Source organism: Callospermophilus lateralis, chromosome 1 (assembly GCF_048772815.1).
Source record: "Callospermophilus lateralis isolate mCalLat2 chromosome 1, mCalLat2.hap1, whole genome shotgun sequence".
Classification (NCBI taxonomy): Eukaryota; Metazoa; Chordata; class Mammalia; order Rodentia; family Sciuridae; genus Callospermophilus; species Callospermophilus lateralis.
Genome location: NC_135305.1, coordinates 141,030,164 through 141,042,218, shown reverse-complemented (window position 1 = coordinate 141,042,218; position 12,055 = coordinate 141,030,164). Strand labels below are relative to the sequence as shown.

The following is a 12,055-nucleotide window of genomic DNA, read 5'->3' as shown; positions in this document are numbered from 1 at the left end:
GTGCTGCTACAACTAAATACCATAGACTGGACTAATTGCTATTATTATTGTTATCATTATTAGTACTGGGGATTAAACCCAGGGGCACTTACTCACTGAGCCACGTCCACAGCCCTTTTAATTTTTTATTTTGAGATAGGGTCTCCCTAAGTTACTCAGGTCCTCACTAAGTGGCTGAGGCTGGCCTCGAACTTGCTATCCTCCTTCCTGAGTCTCCTGAGATACTGGGATTATAGGGTTGCACCACCATGCCTGGTTAGATGGGCAAATTATAAACTCTAGAAATTTACTTGGCTAATAATCCCTGTGGCTGGGAAGTTTAAGAGCCACATTATAACATGGCAGACAGATGAGGGAGCACATGCCAGCAGAAGCCAAGATGACTTCATGAGGCCTAAACACCTCTCATTAGGCAATATCTCCCAACAATGTTGCACTAGGGATTAAGCTTCACGGTGAGTTCTGGAGGGGATAATCAAACCGTATCAAGCAGGCAGGGGTGGAGCTCAGGGAGAGCACTTGCCTAGCATTCATGAGGCCCTGGATTCCATCCCTAGCACTACAAAACAGAACAGAATGTGTCTTCTCAGAATCAGTCCAGTGTGGTTCTCTTTGATACAAAGACATTCTCTTCAAACATCTCAATATTTAGCTGAGCATAGTGGCATATGCCTGTAATCCCAGCAGATTAGGAGGCTGAGGCAGGAGGATTACAAATTCAAAGCCAGTCTCAGCAATTTAGCGAGGCCCTAAGCAACTCAGCAAGACCCTACCTACAAATAAAATATTTCTAAAGGGGGCTGGAGAGTGGGCTGGGACTGTAGCTCAGTGGTAGGGCGCTTGCCTAGCAAGAGTAAGGTACTGGGTTCCATCTTCAGCACCACATGAAAAATAAATAAATAAAGGTATTGTGTCCATCACAACTAAAAATTATTTTAAAAAGTGGGAGGGCAGGGGCTGGGATTGTGGCTCAGCAGTAAAGCACTTGCCTAGCATGTGTGAGGCTCTGGGTTCAATCCTCAGCACCACATAAAAATAAATAAATTAATTAATTAATTAAAAATATTTTTTTAAAAAGCGGGGTGCAGCTGGAGATGTGGCTCAGTGGTTAAGGCGCCCTGGGTTCAATCCCAAGTACCAAAAAAAAAAAAGTAAATAAAAATCTCAATATATTTTTTAAATTTTTTCACAATACTTTCATTTATTTACTTTTATGCGGTGCTGAGGATCAAATCCGTTGCCTTATGCGTGCTAGGCAAGTGCTCTACCACTGAGCCAGAACCCCAGCCCAAAAAAATCTCAATATTTAACAGTAAATTTCTGAGGCAGAGACAGTCTCTGTGAAACTGGTCCTGCAAACCTGAGCAAGCAGTCCCTGCAGCGATGGCACAATGAGGACCATATCCAAGTGCTTCAGAGATGTCTTTTTTTGTCTTCTCTGGTGCCGCTGGCACCTTCCCTTCTCACTATCTGTCCTCTGTCCATCTTTCCATTCTTTGTCTCTCCTGCTAGAGACCCCTTCCTGTCCCCATCTAACAGATGAGAAGTCTGAGCATTTTTACATTCCTGGTCTCTCTTTTGCCTCTGCCCCCCCACACACACACACTGGGGTCTGATCCCAGTAGGAATGACACTACAGGTGGCCTTACCTTGAGGCTCTGTATCCTTTACACATGTATACCCTAGTCGGGTGTTCCTAGTGCCCCAGTGCCCAGGGTTGTAACTGGAAAAGGGATTTATTTGCATGGTCCAACTATACCCAGGATTCCCTACCTGAGCCTTCCCACCTCACAGTCTACTCTCTGTGCCCCCACAGTGTTAGGCAGTCCTCCACCAAACCCACAGCCATGGTGACACAGGCTCCACAGTGACTTGAGAAGATCCCTCTCAGTCTCCTTCAGTCTTATGACCTGGCTGCCACATCTCTTCCCAGCTCTGCTAGAGGCCACAGGGCTTGTTCCAGTTTACACTTCAGCCTGTAGGATGGAATGGAGACCATTCCCAGATGAACCTCTCTCTCCAGAGGGTCCCAGGGTATTTTAAATCAGGAGACCTAAGGTCACCTAGGATAACTGAACATAGAGGTGGCAGAAGACTGGTTAAAACTGCCATGGTTAGCCAGGCACAATGGTGCATGATTTTAATCCCAGCAACTCTGAAGGGTGAGGCAGAGGATTGCAAATTCAAGGCCAGCCTCGAGAATTTAGCAAGACCCTAAGCAACATAGTGAGACCTTGTATCAAATTAAAAAAAAAAAAAAAAAAAGAGCTGGAGATTGTAGGTCAGTAATAAAGCACCCTGAGTTCAATCTTCAGTACCCAAATCAATCAATCACATGGTCACATATTCATTCTTACTCATTAATAAGTTCTTAGAGCTTCCTTTCCAGCCTGATCCTCTGTATTCTTCCATTTATTCTTCCCAGAGCCCATACAGGGGATGCCAGCACAGCCCCACCTCACAAGTGAGCTAAAGTATAGGGAGGAATATGACCTCTGGGGCTATGCAGGCCCAGCTGGACCAAGAGGCAGCTCAGTCCAACTCTCACGGCCTTGAGCCCCTGGAGATACTCGGTAAGCCTGGGAGAGAGAGCACTTAGTGATAGAAGAGGTCCACAGTAAGGATGAGAAAAGGCCTGTGTGAAGAGGGCTCTCCAAAGAAGAAACATACAGCTCAGAAAGAGGCCCCTCCTCTTTGGGGCAAGAAGAGGATCTGGGTGGGCCCTGGTCTCCACCCAAGAAGCCCACAGCTTGGGCACTGTCCTGAGATAGGAACCCCTCCCAGCAGTTCCCAGGGCTCCTCTGCCATCTGCTGTGGCATCCCCATGTCATATCCCATATGTCAGGCCTTCCCCTGAGGGAAGTTTATGGACAGATGGGAAGTGTGGCTGTCATACCATCTCCTTCCAGGCAGTGCGAATTCTACCTGGCCTCCTCCCCCTCTTCCCGATGCCTCCCTGGCATTCAGGATCACCAGCCATCAGTCTGAACCTCTGCCCCTAGCAGGTACAAAGCTTCTGGCCCTGGGCTGCTGTGGGCAGGCCTTTCACTCAGCTTGCCCATCACCAATCTTCAGGACACAGACTGGATGGTCTAGGTAGGGCAAAGCAGGCCTGGGGCTCCCTCTTCCCCCACAGGTGAGAAGCACCCTTGGCCTGACAGTGCTCTGGGCCACTAACCACTGGAAGTCATAGCCTGGACCACTGACCACACCTTCAGAAACAAGCTCATCTCATCCAGGCCCCTCCTCTTCCTGCTAAGGCTGGAAATAGCAGTCAGGAGATTCTTCTGGGATTGTAACAGCTGCAGAGCCCTCATCAATAATTGATTCTGCAGAAGCAGTGGATTAAGTGCTGAGAAGAGGTCTCAAAGCCCTAGGCCCCAAGTCAGGAAGGAAGAGCCCACACCCGCACTCAGTCAGAACCCCAGCCAGCAGCTCCAGCAAGAGCTCATTTCTCTTTTAACAAAGATGTCCTACAGAGATCCCTATTCCCCACTCTGGGTCAGGGGTCAGTGAGCCTGGAAGAGGTGCCCCAGCAAAGCACTGTCTAGCACAATACAAGCTAGCAGGGCTAAAAGACAGCTGTATTGATGATCTCAGTTTTCTGATCTTGCCCTTGGCTCCCTGGGGCTAGATGACAGATGATGGATGGGGGTGGTCATGTGACCACATCTTACTTGAAGGATGCCCTCCTCCAGCTTCCAGCTTTGATGGAGACAGCATTTCAGACAGTGCAGGGAAGCAGCAAGAAAAGCCCAGGTTTTTTGGTTGACCTCAAGTAGGTTTTACAGCAGAAAATCCTGCCATCTTTATAATACCCCATCTGATCATCCTGCCTGTTGGCACAATGGTCAAAAGAACTGATTTGGGACTTGGGTAGGTTTGGCTCAAGTCTGGTTCCCCAATTTATTGCTGTGTGATGGGCGTAGTTACCCCTCTCTGAACCCCTTTCCCTGCCCTTCATTGGAATGATGCTAGGAGAGTGGAAAGAATTCACATCTTTGGAACCTCTGGCCCCAGGCTGGGCACCCTGACAAGGGCTAGTTGGATAGTAGCCCTGAAGACTCAAGACTCTCACAGGCAGGGCCACTGCACCTAATTATATGGTACTTTTGGGTGAATTTTTCAAAGGCACTTGTGAAATTCCTCAAAAGTAAAACATGGAATTGCCATATAACCAAAGATTCCATTCTTAGAACTGTTCCCAAAAGGATTAAAAACAGGAGCTAGATATGGTGGTACAGGCCTATAAACTTACCTACTCCAGAGATGAGGCAGGAGGATCACAGTTCTGGGCCAACCTCACAACTTAGGAAAACTGTCTCAAATTGAAAAAAAAAAAAAAACAAGGGTGGGGGGTGATTTTTGCTAGGAATGTAGCTCAGTGGTAGAATGCCACTAGGTCCAATTTCCAGTACTAGAAAATAAGTATTAGAACTCAAGGAAGTATACTGTCTTTAGTCTGTTTGTATTGTTACAACAAAGTACTGTAATCCAGATGGTTTACAAACAATAGAAGTCCATCCTTCCTTCCTTGTTTCCTTTCTTCTGTGCTGGGGATCAAACCCAGGGCCTCATACATAATTGGGGTAATAATTCATAGAAGGCAAATGCTCTACTCTGAATTATTACCCCAACTCAAAAGCTTCCCACAGTTCTGGAGGCTAGAAATTCAAGACCAAGGTACAGCATTGTTGGGTTCTGGTGAAGGTTCTCTTTCAGGCTATAGATTGTGGACTTCTCATTATATACTTACATGAAAGAAAGACAGCAAGAGTTCTCTGAGCTTCCTTTTATAAGGATAATAACCTGCCATTCTTATGACCTAATAACTTCCTAGTCACTCACCTCCCAATACCATCATATTGTGGGTTAAGATTTCAACATAGGCCTGGATGGAATGATACATGCCTATAATCCCAGCTACTTGGGAGGCCAAGGAAGGAGGTTCACAAGTTCAAGGCTAGCCTGGGCAATGTATTGGTCTAGCTACAAAATAAATCTAAAAAAGATGAAGGTGCTGAGGATGTAGTTTAGAGGTAGAATGCTACAGGATTTCATCTCCAGTACAAAAAAAAATAATTCCAAGATATGAATTTTAGAGGAGGACCTGGGCATAGCTTAGTGGTAGAGTGCTTGCCTAATAAGTTTAAGGTCCTGGGTTTGATTCTCAGCACATTAAAGAAAAAAAAGTGAGGGATTTAGGGGAAACATCACCAAAACTTCTATCTCTTTGTCCCATTTTACTTTGGGATTTAAAAACATGACATATATTGGGAGTTATGGAAATGTTTGTTATTTAATTGTGGTGATGGTTTCACAGTGTATACAGATGTCAAAGCTCATCAAATTGTACCCTTTAAACAGGCAGTTTATTGCATGTCAATTATACCTCAATAAAGCTGTAAAAATAAAAACAAAACCAATTATCTGTTTTTTTAATTACCAAAGATAAACATTTTCATTATGAAGAATTTAGAAAGGCAAAATGAGGAAGAAAATAAATGTCACTCACTGCTCAGGAACAGCTGTGCAGCCCTTAAGTGAAGCCCCTCTGCTTGTTGAATCCTACAGAAGTGCTTGGGGTCCGTTTAGCCTCCAGCTTCTGTAGTTGAAATCCAGGGCCACACCTTTGCTCTACTGGCAAACTAATAGTACAGATCCAGCCAGTGTCCTTTCACCAGAGCGCATAGCAGCTGTTGGCACAGGAGTTCTGCCCTCCTCACTGAGTCTACCCACCACAGACTCCTAGGTCCCTACCTCCTTCATGGTCAGACTATTCTCAATCTCTGCCTCTTTTTCTCTTCTAGTCCAGCTCTGTCCCTCCCCACCCAGGCCCTTGTAGGCAGGAAGGAAGTCTTTGGCACCCATGACTCCAAACACCAGTCAATTACTAATATACTTCAGTTTCTTTTTTTTAATCTTTGTTTTTATTTGTTTATTTTTATATGGTGCTGGGGATCAAACCCAGGGTCTCATACGTGTGAGACAAGCACTCTACCACTGAGCTACAACCCCAGACCTAATTTACTTCAATCTCTATCTGTGGTTTTGTCTTGAATGCTTCTTGGTGCTGCAGACTCGCTCTGTATCCACTTAACTCCTCCCTGTGGATGGGTAATATGCACCTAAAGCCTCACATGGGAACCCTACTTACTCCTCGCAGTCAGCATCCCACTGTCAGACCTATGGCTGGTCCTCTCTTATTCCCCATACCCAATTTCTCTGCAAGTCCTGTGAGTTCTACTTCCAAAATGGTTCTGGAGTCCAAACTATTCCCTCTATCACCTTGCTCCCACCCTCGTCTGGATGATCCACATCTCCCACCTGGATAATTTCCACAGATCTGGAGGCTTACCCTGCTCCTACCTCCAACCCCTCCAACTCTCTACCCATCAAATCCAAGCAATTCACACTTTGCTTACTGTGCTATCCAATACTTAAATCTAAATTCATTAAAGTTAAACTAACAATTCATTTCTTCAGTAGCTGAAGCTGCATTTTAGGTACCCAGTAATCCTTTAGGGAAGTGGCAGCTGTGTTATTCGGTGCAGTTTATAGAACATACCCATTGTGGTGGAAAGTTCTATTGGATAGTACAGGCTCAGAACTTTTAGTGCACTTTGAATGAAACCTAAACTTCTTACAGGCGTGAAGGCACTGCCTTATCCTCTGATCTCAGTTTTTACTGTCCAAACCTGTCTCATCTCCCAACCCAGCTGTTCCTCAAACATAACTACAACTTTGAAGTCTCCTTTGTCTTTGCATATCTGTTGTTTCTTGGTAACTCCAACTTAGGCAAGCCTTCCCCAAACCTCTGCCTCCTACTGGATTCCCTACCAAGGACACACATCTCTGCCAGGGCCCAGCTCTGACTACCTTATCATTTATACACACCCACACAGTGCTTCTCTCTGGGCTATGCTCTCCTCTGAGCCACACACATATTCATTTGACCAGTACTGATGAGGATCTACTACATGCTGAGCACTTGGAGACATAGAGGAATAAGATAAATAGGCTGTATTCCTCCAGAGTTTAGATCTAGCTGGGACAGACTCAAATGGGGAGTTACAGAGTTTTATGTCTCGACTCCATATTTCTCCTCACTCTTTCCCCCCAGGAAGGGATGGTTGAGAAGAAAGCTCTACAAGGAAAGAAAGAAAATTCTTCAGAAAAGGACCAGAGAGACCCAGGTGGGAACACTTTCAGGGAAGTCCCAAGGATGAAGGAGTGTCTTTAGGGCCCAAAGAGGCTGTCTCGAAGGGGAGAAAGCCACTATCTGGATGTGTCCTTGTACCTGACAAGCCATTTGCTATGCCAACAGAATGGAGCATGCCTTCAGAGTTTCTGAAGTGTGTTTGCTCATGTATAAAATATTAAAATCCATGTGCACTGACACATGCCTGTGGTCCTAGATACTTGGGAAGCTAAGGTAGGAGGCTCACTTGAGCCCAGGAGTTCAAGACCAGCCTGGGCAACATAGGAAGACCCCATCTCAAATAAATGAACCATTGAATGAATGAATGAATGAATAAAATATTTAATGTGAACCTAAGTTGGAGGTTGTGAACCAGATATAGAGATATCTTATTGATAGATGAAGCCCCCTTCACCAAGTACCCCCTTTTCCCCCCAGGCATTTAATGATCATATGGGACCTGTTGAGCATACATTTCCTTCTGGAAACTGAGATCCAGTCTTCAAGGGAAAAAAATCACTTAGTCCTGTGGGGATTCTTTTTGATGATGATCAGTGAATGGGGTTCTAGAGGCCTGGGTTTTCATTCTTCCCTGGCCCACTCCCTTGATAATTTTAGCAGATCATTTGGACAAAGCAGTTAATGTTAATCATGACCTTGTGAGTTCAGGATGATAGTGAGGAGGACATGGATATGTGGTACTGGGAATTGAACCCAAGGCCTTGCATATGATAGGCAAGTGCTCTATATCCCCATCTGAATCAGGATTTATTATACCGATTTTAAAGGAGAGGCTCCTGAGGATAGAACGCTGCTCAGTATTATTGCACAGCCGGGATTCCTGCACATCTCTGTTCCACTGGCCTCAAAGTCAGGGTGCCACCTGCATCTGTTTTCTTACCAGCAAAAAGCACTATTTACAGCATGCCCAGCAGATAAGAAGTCTGCTGCGTGTGAGGGGACAAACAGTTCAGGAGACTGAAGAAGCCTGCAGGGGGCAGCAGTGAGCCATGAAGCATCCTTCCAGCTCTCTGGCCTGGCCCTAAGGGTTCTCTCACGGCATCAACATCAAGAGATAATCATAGATGAAACTGCACCTGCCATGTATCTGCCAGTTTTGTGTGTCCCATCCAGGCACTTCACACATGGTACTCACAATATTTTGCACATGAAGACAAAAGTGAGCCCAGAGAAGTGAAGGGAATTACTGAGATTACACAGCCTAGAGTCACAGAAACCTGAACTGGAGCCAGGCCACCCTTGCTTCTAGCTCTGGGTTCTATTTCTCTACACTGGATGTCAGGGCATCTGCTTTCAGTGGTACTGGAACTGGGGGAAAAGGCATGATAGTTCCTCAAATCCATGCAGGGACAACTTTTGAAGGCAAATATTCTTGTTCTCATTTCAATCTCAAGGAAACTGAAGCACACACAGAGAGGTGGTCAGGACTCAAATCTAGTTCTTTGACTGCCAAATCCTCTTTCCTTTTCTCCTCACCAAATGGACTGGTTTGGCTATTTTCCATCGTACTCATCAGACTGCTTACAGAGAGTGCACTCTGCTGTGTGTCTCAGATCTCTGGGTTTCCCTGGGGAACCATCAAAGATTTCGTTTCACAACCTGCTCTGGCCTGTCCTATCTTCTACTCAGTCCTGCTGGTCAAGGTGGAGGCTGGTGACCCCTTTAGAGAGAGTCTAATAAGGTAAGTTCTGAATTAGGCAGACCCCAGGAAAACTACTTTGGCTTCTGGAACTCAGAAGCCAGGGACAAATGCGCAGTCCAGGACACAGGAATGGAAATATGTTGTTGAGTGACTTGGGGGAGAAATTCCTATTTATCATCCAGTATAAGGGTGTCTCTATGACAATCCCCTGAGGTCATTGTTGCTTTATCAATCCTTTCCACAACACTAGAGACTTGGGGACACTGGCACTGCTGCCATTGGTGACCCAGCCTGACACTGGCTCTCGCCAAGGGAACTTTTCTGCCTAGCCCTTCCCTTCTCTGGATTGGGCCCCGCTGGGTATTCCTAACATAGGTCCTAACATAGGCTGGACTGTAGGAAAATGAAGAACCACGTGTTCCTGGTCCAGGTGTGCAGAACTGTCCAGGGTCTCCCGATTGGAAGGGTCTTTTTGAACCAATGGGCCCAGTGTCCTTCTTATGGGGCATCCCTGGCCTAAGAGTGGGACAGGCGGGTTCAACGACGCCATGACCTCAGTTTCCCCAAGTGCGCAGGGATTGAGGGAGAGGAGAGGCTCAGTGGGAAGGTGGCCTTGAGGGACCCCCGCCTGGAGCCCGCGGCGCGGTCCCTTTAAGAGGCGAGCCCTGATCCATCAGCCGCGCCCGGCCACCGCCCCCCGGCCCTCCCCTTCCTGCGGCGCTGAGTGCGGGCCCGGCGGGAGTGCGGAGAGCCGGCCGGGTGGAGCGCTGCGCCCACAGAGGAGGTGGCGGTCGTGGTGCGGGACGGCTTAGGAGCCAGAAGAGAGGAGCGCGCGAGCAGTGTACATGGGCTAGGGGCTACTGAGCCGAGCCGAGCTGAGGGCCGCGCCCATCCCGCGTCGGCCGGCGCAGCCCCGCGCCGAGGAGTCCCGCACACAATAGCGGCGCGCGCAACCCCGCGCCCTTCCCCCGCCCGCGCGCGCCCCGCCCCCACGCGCGCGTCTCGCCCCGTGCTACCCGCCGCCCGGGGCAGTAGTGCCTCCCGCCTCACCTGCCGCCCGGGAGGGGGCGGGCATTGTTCACCGCTACCGCCGAGCCGGGCCATGGGGGCCGCTCGGCACCCCGGGCCGGGCCTGGCGAGACCACTGCGTCGCCGCTGAGAGGGTCCCGCACTCAGCCTGGCGGTGCAGGTGAGGCCGGCCGCGCCATGGTGGATCCAGTGGGCTTCGCCGAGGCGTGGAAGGCGCAATTCCCGGACTCTGAGCCGCCGCGTATGGAGCTGCGCTCGGTAGGTGACATCGAGCAAGAGTTGGAACGCTGTAAGGCCTCTATCCGGCGCCTGGAGCAGGAGGTGAACCAGGAGCGCTTCCGCATGATATACCTGCAGACACTGCTGGCCAAGGAGAAGAAGAGCTATGACCGGCAACGCTGGGGCTTTCGGCGCGCCGCGCAGCCCCCTGACGGCGCAGCTGAAGCCCGAGCGCCCGCGTTGCGCCCGGCGCCGGCGCCCGCCGACAGCGCGGATCCGCCACTAGCCGAGGAGTCCGAGGCCCGGCCCGACGGAGAAGGATCCCCAGGTAAGGCTCGGCCTGCGACCGCCCGCAAGCCTGGAACCGCCACTTCCGCCGACCGGGATGAGCGGGGACCCCCCACCAGTGTGGCGGCGCTTAGGTCCAACTTCGAAAGGATTCGCAAGGGTCCTGGGGCCGCGGACACTGAGAAGCCCTTCTACGTGAATGTCGAATTTCACCACGAGCGCGGCTTGGTGAAGGTCAACGACAAAGAGGTGTCTGACAGGATCAGTTCTCTGGGCAGCCAGGCCATGCAAATGGAGCGCAAGAAGTCCCAGCAAGGTGCGGGGCCGGGTCTGGGGGATGCACCCAGGCCCCATTACCGCGGGCGCTCCTCAGAGAGCAGCTGTGGCCTCGACGGCGACTATGAAGATGCAGAGTTGAACCCTCGATTCCTGAAGGACAACCTAATCAACGCCAATGGCGGCAGCAGACCCCCTTGGCCGCCCTTGGAGTATCAACCCTACCAGAGTATCTACGTCGGGGGCATGATGGTGGAAGGGGAGGGTAAGGGCCCGCTTCTGCGCAGCCAGAGCACCTCAGAGCAGGAGAAGCGCCTCACCTGGCCCCGCAGGTCCTACTCCCCCCGGAGTTTCGAGGACAGTGGAGGTGGCTACACTCCGGACTGCAGCTCCAACGAGAACCTGACCTCCAGTGAAGAGGACTTCTCCTCTGGCCAGTCAAGCCGGGTGTCCCCAAGCCCCACCACTTACCGCATGTTCCGAGACAAGAGCCGCTCACCTTCACAGAACTCGCAGCAGTCTTTTGACAGCAGCAGTCCCCCGACACCTCAGTGCCAGAAACGGCACCGGCAGTGCCAGGTGGTGGTGTCTGAGGCAACCATTGTGGGTGTCCGCAAGACTGGGCAGATTTGGCCCAGCGATGGGGACAACACCTTCCATGGAGATACAGGTGGGTACCTGTCACCACCATCGGTGGGCAGTCTGCACTTGTAGCAGGAATCTATTAAGTGGTAGGGGAAGCTGAGGAGGAGGAATGGGTGCTTTTTTTTTTTTTTTGAGTGTTTTTTAAAGTGCTGTTGAAGCACTGCAGATTTCAGCTGATCCTGCATTCATACTAACTTCCCTCTCCTGAATGCAAATTCTCAAGTGTTTGGAATGGGATTGGGTTGGGAGGGGTGGTATGGGGGATGGCAAGCAATTTATTCCTTTAGTTCTAGAGAACCATTCTTGTGAAGGTACAGCATGCAAATTGGAAGGGAGATGCGCTGTCACGTTACCCTATGATCTCTTCACACTGAATGAACAGTGAGGATGGCATAAAGCCAGAGTCACTACTGACACCTAGATCAGATCCTTTCATTGGGGACTGATCTGTGTCTTGGACATTCCCCACCATTGCACCATTCCTGTCCTGGAAGATTATATTACACATTTGGAGAACCCAAGATGTGCTAGTTTTCAGGCCTTCAAAGTGTCAGGTTAACTTGGTAGCGAGTTAGAGCAGGTGAAGATCCATCTTAGAAGGAAGTGAGGTGATAGGCAGTTCTGACTCAGTGGGCACTGAAAATCATCGAGATGAAGATTTTATCTGGGACTAAAGCAGAGCCACACCCGTTCTGATCAGCCTAGCTTTTGATGGGAGGCTTCACCCATTATTA

The 12,055-nt window shown here is 49.3% G+C and overlaps 1 protein-coding gene across 1 annotated transcript in view; it reads left to right on the top strand.

The window, feature by feature from the left end:
• Positions 1-9,992: 9,992 nt before the first annotated feature.
• The window catches only part of Bcr (BCR activator of RhoGEF and GTPase), a 139,013-nt gene continuing 136,950 nt past the window's right edge, over positions 9,993-12,055 (top strand). The window contains exon 1 of the mRNA XM_076868095.1: positions 9,993-11,346. Within this exon, the coding sequence (XP_076724210.1) occupies positions 10,071-11,346 (1,276 nt within the window). The 5' untranslated portion in view covers positions 9,993-10,070. The remainder of the gene's footprint in view (positions 11,347-12,055) is intronic.